Here is a 13,051-nt window from a genome sequence, read left to right as displayed (position 1 = left end):
TCACAATTGTCCATTGAGTGTCTGTGCTGAGTGAACAAGACAGACATGGTTATTCATTCAATGTTTATTAAGCACCTACTGTGTGCCTGGCAGTGCTCTAGGGCCGCTGGGAATGCAAAGGTGAGCAAGACATGGGAAGTAGTCTCAGTGTGGTAGAAAAGGTAGTAGTGAGCCTTCACGTGGCTGTCGTGCCCGGTTCTGGTTTTCCACTTCCAAAATCCACAGCGCCTGGTTCTAACAAAGGGCTCTTGTGCTGCTTCTGGATATCAGAGGCTGGAGCACAGTGGAGTGCTGGGAAATGCTTCACAACCAGCTCCCTGGTGGACAGCCCTGCTTTGGAGCTTTGGCCAATTTCCATGGTATAAATGCTCCCGCCATGGTCAATTTCCAGCAACCAACAAGATGCCACCCAAGAGAGCTGGGAAAAGATGCACAAAATCGCCTCAGTGTGCGCCAGCCCGCACACATCCCTCCACTACTGAGGCTATTTGGTACCGAAATGTGGGGTTTCCTGGATATTTCCGTTGTTGATGGAAACCATAAGGAATATTTTGAATTAGGGCTTTCAGAAAACCAGGGTCCTACGGCCGCAAATATCTTCTACCCTCCCACACATTCAGCCTGCCACTCTGAAAGCACTGTCCCCTTCTCTTTGGAGTGTATGAACTCAGATGTCTCTTTACATTACCCATATCTATCTTTTTATTTATTTATCAGGTGTGTCTTAGTACTTAATCAGAGCCACACAACTCCAGAGGGCACCATCCACGCTGCGTCCTGTGGAAACATCTCTCCTGGGGCTCCTCCCCCGACTGCCCCCACCCTGGTCCAAAGCCACCATCATCTCTTGCCTGACAGCTCCATGACCTCCATCTGGTCTCCTGCTTTCTTTCTTTCCAGCCTCCAATCCGTTTTCCACGTGGCAGCCAGAATTACCTTTTTAAAGACGTATATCTTCACTTGTCATTACCAGTGTAAAGCCCTTTAGTGGCTTTCTACTTCAGGGTTTAAAAACAAACCAAACTTCTTGTTGGCCTAGCAGGTCCCGCCTGCTCTGACCCGTGCCTACCTGTGTGACTTCACACAGGACCACTCTCCTCACTACTGGTTCAGCCACCCTGACCTCCTTCCAGCTCTTGGAAGGCTCTGTGCCCTGTCGCTGCTCCGTCTGCCCGCACTGTTCTTTCTCCATTCTCCTCATGACTCCTGTCTCTTGGGTCTCTGCTTTCTGTCACCTCCTTAGGGAGGTCTTGCTGATCACCCATTTAATGTAGCATGCCCTTTTCCGTCCCTTCTTTGTCCAGCATCCTGGCTGTTTCAAGAAATGCATCTATCAAAAATGAAACCTTTTTTTTTCCTGGTAAACTTATTGACCGTATATACTTGTGTATGTGCCTGTCTTCCCAACTAGATTAGGTTACTTGAGGCCAGGAGTCATAATCTGTTTCATTCACTTTAGTACCCCCAGCACCTAATAAGGTGTCCGACACGTCACTGGTGACTTCATGAATTAATGGGTGAGGGATTTGGGATGGATGAAGGGTTGGTGAATGCATGGATAGATGGATGGATATTTGCTTAGATGCATAAGTGTATGTTTCGTTGGATGCATAGATGGATATTTGGATGGATGGGTGAATAATGGCTGATGGACGAGTGGGTAGATAGATTGATACGAATGAATGAACTTGCCCACTAGTCTATCCACTTCTTCAGGGCAAGTACGATATCTTAATCAACTCTGCACCTCCAGTCCCTAGCACTGTGCCTGCACAGGACAGGCACTTGGCTAATATTGGTGGTTGAGTGAGGAAGTGAATGAAAGAATGAACGGATGAGGTGACCTTGAGACAAGTCCTGTAACAACTATGTTCTCTGTTTGGAATGTCCTCCTGACCCGCCCTACTCCCCTGGCTCCTGCTCTTCATGGGTGGGTGGTGGCCAGATGAGACATAGTGTTTTGTATCCACAGGGAGTGACCTGACCTCGGTGGACCCCATGGTCCTGGAGCAGTATGTGGTAGTGGCAGACTACCAGAAGCAGGAGAGCTCAGAGATCAGCCTTAGTGTGGGGCAGGTGGTGGACATCATCGAGAAGAACGAATCAGGTAGGGACCTAGACCACCTCTGTCCTGCCCAACACTCCCACCAAGCCCCTCGCGTTAGGAAACACTTGGGAACGCAGAAACTGCAGTAGCCAATCCAGGCTGGTCAGTTTCTACAGCTCCAGCTGATGGCCTCCTAGAAAGCTGTCCCCATTTGGTCCCACGTGGTCACAACTCACCAGCAGCTTGTTGGGTCAGATGTTACCAATTTGTTCTGAGGTTCACATTTCATGAACATTCCTTCTGGTTTCAAAGCACCCGGAGACATGAAGGCCAGCATTCCACTGGAAATGTGCCCTGTTGATTTTCTTTGATTACCATGGGAGTCTTCACAAAGGCTCTACCAGCTGTCGGCTCTGGTGTGGACTGGACACACTGCCTGTGTCCTCAGCGTACCTACCCATCACGGGGACCACTGGGCACATACACTGGCCAGGACTGGGACAGAATTTGGTACAATCGAGTCACATAGCCTGGGTTTCCACCTGAACTCCCCATTTCTCAGCAGTCCAGGTTGCTTCTTCTCTCTGACCATGAAGTCTCTCATCTGCAAAATAAAGCAAGCTTCCACTCCAAAGGGCTGTTATAAGGATTAAATGACATAATCCAGCGGGAATGCCTAAACCTGTGCCAAGCACACAGTAGGTGCTCAAAAATATGGGTTTCCTGTCTTTTGCTCTAGGCACAAAGCAGCCATTGGCTGCTTTGGAAAGCAAAGTGCAGGGAGCAGGGGATGAGTGAATCCCCTTCCAGGAAAGCGTGACATAAACCCACTGGCTTTGTTGTGGCCAAAATGTGACATGGGCTCATGTTAGTGGGCCAATCTCTGATACCAGACTGGCTAGTTAAGGTCCAACAAACAGGAAACACTGTGTATCCAGCAGCATGTGGATCGTATTCCCATTAGTCAGGAGGTCAGGACTAGCCAACCAAAAGTCCTTAATTACTCAGTGTAGCAATTGTTATCCCTGCTTCACAGCTAAAGAAACCAGGACCCCACCCAAGATCTCCCAGCACATTTCGGACCTTGAATTCCAAACCAATTCCAGCTGGCCCCAGGGCCATGCAACCTCAGATTCCTGGGAATGAGTATTTGCAGGTTCTGGGTGTAGCTAGGATGCGCTGTGGGGACGAAAGGAAAGAGCACCCACTCCCCTGGGCTCCCTGCCTGAGGGAAGTCGCAGGAGAAGGGGAGGAGCCAGTGGGGGTGTTGGGGACCAGCCTGGAGTGTCCAGAGGGGAGAAAAGGCTGGATAGTCAAATCTTCAAATGGCCAACAAATTGGCAACATTTATTTTTAATTATATATATTTTTTACCCAAGTACTGCATGGATACATTATTCTTAAAGCACTAATGATCAAGTTAAAATCTTATTTTTTCCACTGGCTTCAACCCCAGTCCCCTTTCTAAACCCCAGGTAGCCCTTCTATCAGGTTGGTATGACTCCTTCTTGATAATTGTATACACACACACACACACACACACACACACACGTGCGTGAATACAGGCAGACCTCAGAGATATAGCGGGTTTGGTTCTAGAGCAGTGCAATGAAGCAAATACCGCAATAAAGCGAGCCACAGGAAGTTTTTGGTTTCCCAGTGCATGTAAAAGTTATGTTTACATGATACTATAGTCCATTAAATGCGCAGTAGCATTATGTCTTTAAAAAGTGCACATACCTTAGTTTAAAAATATTGCTAAAAAATACTAACCATCATCTGAGCCTTTAGCGAGTTATTTTTTTTTGTTTGTTTGTTTTTTTGCTGGTGGAGAGTCTTACCTTCAATTTGTAAAAATAATGCAGTATCTGCGACAAGCAGTAAAGTGAAGCACAATCCAGCAAAGTACGCCTGTGTATGTGTGTGTATGTATGACGCTCCCTTCCTCCGTCTTCAGAGCCAGCAGTGCTGCACATTCTCTTCCTTCCATAGCCAGATCTCCCCGACTCTTCTGCCGCCCCCTTCCATAGTTAAGGACCCTGGGGATTACATTGGCCCAACTGGATAATCCAGGATAATCTCCCTGTCTGAAGGTCAGCTGGTTAGCAACCTCAACCCCATCTGCGACCTTCTTTCCCCTTTGCCACATAACATATTCATAGGTTCCAGTGGTGAGAACCCGGACGTCTCTGATGGGTTCTTATTCTGCCCGTCATAAGCTCTTTTCTCTAAAGACGGAGGACCTGAGTCTGGGTGAAAGGCCTCAAGCAGTTACATCTGCAGCCAGGTTGACCTTGACGTGAACAGATACAAAATCACATAAGTTACTAGGGTGCTGGCTTCAGGGTCAGACAGGAGAAGTCTGTCACCTGGTGGAGCCTCCGTTGCGTCACCTGTGCAGTGGGGATGGTAACGTGAAGATGATATGAGACAAAGCAGGTAAACTGATGAGCGCCTCACACACCTTAGTGAAGGTCGCTGCGTTCTTTACACTCACCATTCAGGATCACCTGTTTCTCCCTGCCCGTGCTCAGGAGCAGTTTCTCGTTAGCCCGTCTTTAGCAGTTAGTGGTCAGCTAACATGGCTAGTTGTGTGTCACCAACTAACCTTACGCTGAGCAGTGACTAATACAGTGGCTGAATGTGTTGTTATATTTGGACGCCCAGATCTCACACCTGACCTGACTAACGTCAGTCTGCACCCTCATTTTCCCAGGTTGGTGGTTCGTCAGCACCGCTGAAGAGCAAGGCTGGGTCCCCGCGACCTGCCTCGAAGGACAGGATGGTGTGCAGGATGAATTTTCCCTCCAGCCTGAGGAAGGTAGGCAGCAGCTCGAGCCTCGGGCTTGCCGGGGAGACCTGGGCCAGCTGTCGCCCTTGGGAGGGCCTCCTCACCCAATACCTGCCTTTTGCCTCTGCCTCCATGTGTCAGCTGCTTTTGCTGGTTCGGGCTCTGGAGCCCATGGACACGAAGCCAGGCCATGGGGTCAGCGCTGGCGGGTCCTTTCTTAAAGTCCTTTGGGAGCCAACCCAGGTGAACCTGGCCAGAGCGGGGCCCTTGCCACCTCCCCGGGAGCCCAGGAGGCCCCAGCCTGTTCGCTGTCAACATGTCACTTTTCCTCCCTTGAATTATTCTCATGGCCAAGATGCCAAGGCTGCTTCCAGCTCATTTGCAAGACATCTGAAGCCACCTGTAAAGATCTATGCTTTCTCTGTTGGTTTAATGTCCCTGACCGGGAGTCAGGACCCCCTCCACTCACCACACACGCTTCTGTTTCCCAGAAAACTTTACTTACAGGTGTCCTGAAGGGTGGCTCCTGCATGTCAGAAATTCTAAGGTCCAACTGACTCCCCGTCCCCACTCCGTGTCCCCCTCCCCCAGCCAAACATTCCTAAAATTAGAGTATGAGTTCATCTTAGCTAATAAACAGAAGAGTTTTGAAGTCAGACAGACCTGAATTTGAATCAGCTGCACCACTTACTGGCTGAGTGAACTTGGCCAGCAACTTAACCTCTCTGCAACTCAGCCACCTCCTTTAAAAATGGAAATGGGGAAGTCTACATCATGGGATTTTTTTTTTTTTAATTAAATGAGATCCCACATGCAAAGCACTTGGCAGGAAACCTAAAATAATAACTAGGGACAGTTGTTATCATATAGCTGTGCCTGGCATAGGGTTGAATATTTGGGGCTTTTAGTTAACTGTTTTGAGAAAGCACAAAGCCACTTAAATATGTATTGGATAAGAGGGTGAGAAGAAGGCGGATATTTCTATGCTGAAAGGTTAGCAAAATAATTGTATGTGGTTTTGCATTTAGTGGCCAACAGCCGTCAGAGTAAAGCATCTATTGGTTTGCTTTGTTTGTGGCGCCCAGCACGAGCTGGGCTACCATGGGGATACTACAGAATCCACTCAGACTAGGGAGCAGTGGTGTACTGCATGGAAACCACAGCTCTCTTAGACAATTAATGATGACTACCACAGGCATGCCACCGTAAGGGGCTGATTATTATCCCCATTTTACAGATGTGAAAGCAGGCTCAGAAAGGTAGAGACACTTGCCCAGGGTCACACAGCTAGAAGATTGGAGAGAGACCACATTTTCCTAAGGATTTGTACATTTTTCTTCCCCCTGCCACAAGCACTTCTCTTAGGGCCTCTCTATAATCATGCCAGGAATAGAACTGTATCTACTGGATGCCTCTTCACTCAAGTTCAAGGTTAATACTCAGGAACTTGGTCCTTCTGAGACACCTGGCTTTGGCATAGACTCAGAAATAATTGCTCCTAAGTGAGAACATGTGCTTGGTGCCTTTTTTGCCTGGAGACACAAGAAGTACTTTCTTCTCACCTCTGCCTTCTGCCCTTCGCCTCCACATGCTGCTGCCCGTCCAGTCTCATGGAGGTACTGGTCTTTGCCCCGGCCCGTGGGCCGCCGCCGGACCCTGGGGGACTTGTATGCCATCAGCTGGCGTCAAGGTGTCTACCTCGGGGTTTTCTTCCCTGTTCGCTGTTTGGAGCAGGTCCCTGCGTCTGCATGTGCCTCCCTGCTCTGGGACTGCCTGTGCCTGTTGCATGTGAGAAACAGTGCTCTTGGCTGTGCCATGTGTGTGTTGGCATGTAGGTTTGGGGAAGAGGGAGCCTGGGGCTCTAAAGTTTTCCAGGTTAAAGATGATGCCTGGGGGCCTCTATAATGCTGAGCTAGTGACCCCTTCCTTTTGTTAGGCACATTTGAGTTGCAAGGGAAATAAACCCACTTCAAACTGGCTTAAGCAAAAAGGGAAGTATATTGACTCATCACTAAAAAGCCCAGGGTGAGTCTAACTTCAGGCATGGCTGGATCTAGGTGCTTGGAAACATCCTTGGGACCTGAGACTCACTTGCGCCACCTCTCTGCTCTGTTCTCTACTTTACTTGAACCATTGTCTCATGGTGACAGTATTTCTAGGCACCCTTCAGAGAGCCCATCAGAAAAAGTGCTTCTCCTTCATCACAAATCCCAGGATTGCTTCCAACTGATCCATTTGAGTCATATGCCTGAAGTAATTACAGTGGCCAGGGGGATGCCAGGCCGGGATCACACACCTTCCTCTCCCGTTAGGAGGTGGTGAGGTCAGCCTCACCCGAACCATGTGGACAGAGGCTGGTAGTACCAGAGGAAGGGCAGCAGTGCCAGCAGGCACCCACCAGGCAGTCTGCAAGGGCTTCCACGTTAAGCTTCGTTCAGGATCACTGGGCTTCCATGGAGCCCACAGAGGCCTCTGGGTGCTAGAGAATCCCCCTGTGCAGTTCAGCTGAAGGGGGCCAGCCCCAGGAGTCCAGGGCCTGTGGGACTGACTGCATGTAGTTTGGGACCCAACAGCACCCCTTCTCACCCAACCGTACAGAACTGCGTTCATTCACAGGGTTGAACTTCCCCACATCCCACCTTGCAGCCTCTCTGAGCTGGGGAACAGCTGACTGCTGTGCACAGGATATGTGCGACTTGAGTCAGCTCAGCCCCCGTGGAGCAGGTCAGTGGGCTAGATCAATAAATAAACAAACGCACTGTGTGTTCTCTGCCTCCCTCTGCACCAGCTGGGCAGGCCGCAGACAGCCTGCGGTGTTTTCCCGAACAGTCAGCCTCAACACGCCATCCACAAGCATCCACCCCAGCCCACAGCTGGCGCGGTCACTCCCTGGGGGCCAGGATGTAACCACAACAGGAAAGCCCTCTGGGCTCCCCTGGGACACTCAGCTGTTCTCCGGCTTAGCAGCCGTTGCTGACAGTGTCAGGGATGGCACTTTCCTCTTGCTCCCTGGAGGGCCCTGCCTGAGTGTGACAATGAGCAAGCAACCCTTTCCCTGAGCCCAGGCCTGAGGGACATAGATGAAGCTGGAGGCAGCTCTCTGGGAGCGGGGAGGGGCTATGAGGGTGACCCCTTGGCTTTGGGAGAAAGAACGGGGCAACCAGAGAGAATGGGGTGGAAGGCACCCCGGTCACATTAATGAAAATTGAAGCAGACAGTCGTTTATATATATATATATATATATATTTTACGTATATAATTATATGTGTATATGAAATCATTATGTTATACACCTAAAATAATACAATATTCAATTATATCTTGATAAAAATTTAATTTAAAAATAAAATTGAGCTTCAGCCATGGTTGGATTCAGGGGCTTGGAAATAATTAATAAAAAATGATTGGGTACCAACTAAGTAATGAAATTGCTGGCTGTCTCTTTGGTAGTGATTTCAGCCTGAGTCCGTGTGCTGCCAAATCCAGCTCATCCCTGAGCCCTCCACCAGCGAGAGGAGCCAGAGGGTTTAACCCCTTCTGCCATGAGCAAGATGGCTCCCACCAGGCTCTCGGGACTTGTTCATGTACTAAACAGTTACCAAATATTCCTGATACCATGCCCAGTGCTGGAGACAGAGCAAGGAACCCTGCCTTCAGGGTGTTCATATTCTAGCAAGGGGGACAGACGGGAAACACAATACATGTGTAGAGTATGTGGTGTGTTGGAATGGAATTCCTGGTATGGGGCGGGGGATAAACCTGGGTAAGGGGATGAGCATGCCAGGGGTCTGAATAGTGCATAAAGCAAGGTCAAGGAGGGTGACGTTGAAGGCACAGATTGGAGGAAGGTGAGGATGAATGTGTGAGGGATTCCAGAAGGATTGGAACCTGCCCTTTGTACTGTGTCCTGTTGCTGCTTGCACGGGGTCATCCAGGGCTAAGTGAGGGCCTGGGGGGTTGCACAGAAATCTCTGGAGGAAATCCTTCCCTCCAATGAGCAAAGGCATCTCATGGATCACAGCCTTGGCCATCAGTGTCCTGGGACTCTCAGTGTCCTTGACTTACTCCAGTATCCCTTTGTCCCCGCAGAGGAGAAATACATGGTCATCTACCCATACACAGCTCGTGACCAGGATGAAATGAACCTAGAGAGAGGGGCCGTGGTGGAGGTCATCCAGAAAAACCTGGAAGGCTGGTGGAAGATCAGGTACCCGCTGCAGCTGGGTGGGTTTCAGGTCACGTGGCCTCCAGCTGCACAGAGGTCTGTAAGCCATTGCAGATGGGGTGAGGTTTCGGCCTGAGCCATAAAAGGATGCTTCTCTGTGCTGTTTGGCTTCCTTCCCTACCCAGATCCTTCTCTAAAAATCCATAATAAGCAAAACCTTTTCCAAACACGACGAACCACAGATAGCAGTGACCCTGTTGAGCAAGACTGGTTTCCACCTCCAGATGTTTCTCGTAACAAGTAAGTGGAGGCTGAGCTGCCCTGTGTGTGATTTCCCCCCAGCCCTCCTCTGAGACCAGTGTGATGCACAACTCCACGGGGACTGGAACTCATCCTACAGCAGATCGTTTACGCTCATCTCTCAGAGTCCAGTAGCAAAGGCCTTTCAAACCTTATCGCAGCTCTTTTACCTGTATGATGAAATCAGAACCCCGTAGGCAAGTAGGGTGGCCAACTCGGGCTGGTCTGCCTGGGACTTTCCCAGTTTTAGTAATGAAACTCCTGGGAACCCCCTCCTTGGTCACCCTAGTAGACAGGCTGTGGCTGCAGGAAATTAGGGCAAGAGAGGAAATCTGAGGTCCCTGTGACCCAGTGTCTGGACTGTGGTGTGAGGCAGAACATGAGGGTTATTCACATGGGGCTGAGTGTGTGGCACTTCATTCATTCATTCATTTATTCAGCCACACCAAGAACGTGTTCTGGGCCAAGCCCTGTTCTGGGACTTGGGGAATCAACAGGGAGGATACAGAGGTTCACACCAACAGGCTCAGAGGACGGGCTCATACACAGTTACAGGCCAGGGCAGTGAGAGTGGGTTGGCGACAGGCATGGGGAGTGTGGAGGGGCTTCCTGAGGGAGGGGAACCTCAGCACTGAGGTTTGAAGAAGGAATAAAGGCAGTGATACCTAACGTATCATGAGTGTATATGCTGTCCTGTTTCAGAACAAATCATCCCCAAACTTGGTGGCTCAGTTGGCCCTCGATCCCTCATGAGGTTTCAGTAGGTTGTCAGCGAGGGCTGCAGGCATCTGAAGGTTTGACTGAAGCTCAAAAGTGGCAGAACTAGGATTTGAACCTGTACCTCTCCCCCCAAAGCCCACTCACCACTGCATGTGTTGCCTCTCTGCTTATGTCTTTATGCCCCCAAATGTGAACTGTCTCATACTGAGGATGTGGATTGTATGTAGCCTGATGGTTTCTAATTCGGACAAGATTTACCCCTGCTCAGAGGGCATTTTAACATTAATAGACACCACACTCCACAGGTTTCTATCTCCTTATAAATTTGCGTCCAATTATAAAGGACCTTTTTTTTCATTGAGACACAGTGCTATTTACTTCTTAAACTGATTTTTGACAAGCTACTTGGCACTGCCATATATCACTGCCAGTCCATTAGGTGTGTTCAACTCTCCCCAGAGGTGGGGGCACCTGTTTTGTGGGCCAGACCAGTGTGGTGCTGGTGAATGTTTAACAACCAGCTCTTCAAGGGGAAAAACTCTTGTTCACAGTGTCTGTCAATGTCCATGGTGTAAATACTCCCACGGTGGCCAATTTCAAGCTCCCAGTGTGATGTCACTAAACGTGGAGTTAAGAAGAGACAGGCACAGTTGGCTGTCGCGAGCGGCGTGAGCAGCCCCAGCAGCCCTCTGATACTGACCAACCAACCCTTTGGGTCATGCCTTTAAACTGAATTCCATGGAGAGAATTCAGTGATCGTTACAGTGAATTCTAAAGGGAATTCAGTGAGCTGGTCTGTCAGGGTCCCTCCCAATCACACAGCAGTTCAGTGACAGCCGGCTGACCCTTGGTAAGCCCTGGAAGCAGCCTCCGACCTGCTTTGTTCCCCCTCTGAATGCACATTTAAACTACCCATTAACCAATGTGAATGGAGCCCTGCTCTGCCTGTGCCAGACTTTGTGCCTGGATCTGGGGCTACTGGGAAAAGGCGGCAAAGTACACAGGTTAGGAGCACAGACTGGGCCCAGCTGCCTCGGTCTGAGTGCATGTCTGCCACCTCCCAGGTTGACTGGATGAAGCCCATCGATAGCCATCAAGTACATAGGACAGAACTGACACAGTAAGTGCCCAAGTGCCACTTAGGAATATCATTGTCATCGCAGCGACTGCAGCAGAGTCTGCTACAGGCCCATTTGCGGTTTGTCCACTTGTCCTTTTATTTTGTCATTCACTGCACTGGCACTGAGACCCTTGACACACACAGATGGATCGACTGGGCGCTGCCCCAGAGCTCGCTTTCTAACTGGGGAGACAGGACCGCCACTGCCAAGTGACCTTGTGTTATAGGCACTGGATTGTGACGTGTGGGTGACAGCGGGCGCCGTGGAGTGAGGGCTTCATTCTCTGAAGCTCAGGAAAGGCCTGAGAGGGGGACTGGTATGAAGCAGAGCTGGGAAGGAGGAGCAGGTGGGAGAGGGGGAAGGGTCTCCAAGTGCAGGGGCATAGCGTTTGAAAGATGGTGGCGCGTTTGAGAGGCTGCAGGCTGCGTGAGCTGGGTGGGACGTGGGGGTTGCTGTGAGAGCCGACGCAGCGCAGGAAGCAGAAGCTGGGTGGGAAAGGCCCTGAATGTCACGCTCTGAGGCTTAGGGTTCATTAGGAGGCAGCAAGCGTGTGCCAGCCTCTAGCCCTGCGCACTTGTGACCCATCATGTGACTCAGTAGGATCGTGGCTTCTTGCCATGGGCCTGGCAGAGCTGCCTGACCAGCCTCCTTCCTCCTCCTCCCAGGTACCAGGGCAAAGAGGGCTGGGCCCCAGCCTCATACCTGAAGAAGAGCAGTGGGGAACCCTTACCCCCGAAGCTGGGCCCTGGTTCATCTGCGCACGCGGGTGTCCTCGACCTGGATGGCGTTTCCCGGCAGCAAAACTCGGTGGGCAGGGAGAAGGAGGTGCTCAACAACCAGAGGGACAGCCGGTTCGAGGGCCGCCCACCGCCTGACGGGGACGTCAAGCAGAGTGAGTGACACCCAGCCGAGCTCCCGGAGGTTGAGGGCCTACTGTGTACCAGGCTCTGTGCTCAGTGTGCCTCACAACAGCCCTGCTGTCCCCCGTAAAACAGGCTCAGAAACCCCAGGCCACTTGTTCCAGATCATTCAGCCAACAAGTTGTGGGACCTGAGTGGAGAAACTTGCTTTTCTACTCCAGACCACGTTTTTTTCCACCCCCTCATGATCACAATAGCTACTTCTCAAGCCCCAACTATGTACCAGGAATCTTACAATTAGTCTCATTGACTCCCACTAATAACCTTTGAGGGACTCACGACTTTCGTTTTACAGATTAAGAATCAGAGAAATGAGATGGTTTGTCGAAGGCCACACGGCTAGTAAACAGTGGGGCCGGGACTTGAACCCAGGCCCGTCTCACTCCAGCGCCCGTGCTCTCTCTGCCTGACCTCATGTCTGAGCCAGGGGAAGAAAACACTGATCCTCTGTTGGGTCTTTTCCAGCAACAGTTCTTTACCTATCTTGCTTTTCAAGATGGATAAACATACGTATTTTATCATTTAATGTTCCCAACACACTTGAGAGTAGGGTTCGTTATTGTCTGCTGCATATCCAGGATTCCAGCCTCAAGCACATGGCCCTGTCCTGGTTGCTCAGGGCAGAAGGAAATCTATTGGAAAGGAACTTCCAATTAGCCACAGGGATGAAGTCACTTGCCCCAGACTGGGTTTCTCCAACTATTTATAGGCAGTGAACTTGAGTGTCTCATTCTCTGCTTAGCAGCCCTGATGAAAACCCCATGGCAGGGGTTTTATCCTGCCCCTAGTTTCTGTGATTCTACTCTATCACATTCAAGAGCACAGGAGGAGTCCCATAACCCAGAGGAGAGAATGAAAATCTGAAACCCCATGTGTTTGTTAGGATAGGTTCAGACACTCAAGCAAAGATGCCTCCCACCCCACCCCTCACCACGTGAATACACCCAATAACAGTGGCTCAGATAATTTAGATGTTTATTTCTTTTT

The 13,051-nt window shown here is 50.3% G+C and overlaps 1 protein-coding gene across 2 annotated transcripts in view; it reads left to right on the top strand.

Annotated features, from left to right (window-relative positions):
* Positions 1–13,051, top strand: part of SH3PXD2B (SH3 and PX domains 2B) — an 84,425-nt gene that overhangs the window by 60,140 nt on the left and 11,234 nt on the right. The window contains exons 7-11 of one of the 2 annotated variants that reach the window (XM_074313901.1): positions 1,973–2,107; positions 4,764–4,868; positions 6,445–6,528; positions 8,928–9,045; positions 11,810–12,036. In XM_074313901.1, the coding sequence (XP_074170002.1) occupies positions 1,973–2,107; positions 4,764–4,868; positions 6,445–6,528; positions 8,928–9,045; positions 11,810–12,036 (669 nt within the window). The remainder of the gene's footprint in view (positions 1–1,972; positions 2,108–4,763; positions 4,869–6,444; positions 6,529–8,927; positions 9,046–11,809; positions 12,037–13,051) is intronic. The other variant, XM_019741295.2, reaches the window with a different exon arrangement.

The sequence above is a fragment of the Rhinolophus sinicus genome, linkage group LG10, assembly GCF_036562045.2.
Source record: "Rhinolophus sinicus isolate RSC01 linkage group LG10, ASM3656204v1, whole genome shotgun sequence".
Lineage (NCBI taxonomy): Eukaryota > Metazoa > Chordata > Mammalia > Chiroptera > Rhinolophidae > Rhinolophus > Rhinolophus sinicus.
This window is presented reverse-complemented; position numbering and strand designations above follow the sequence as displayed.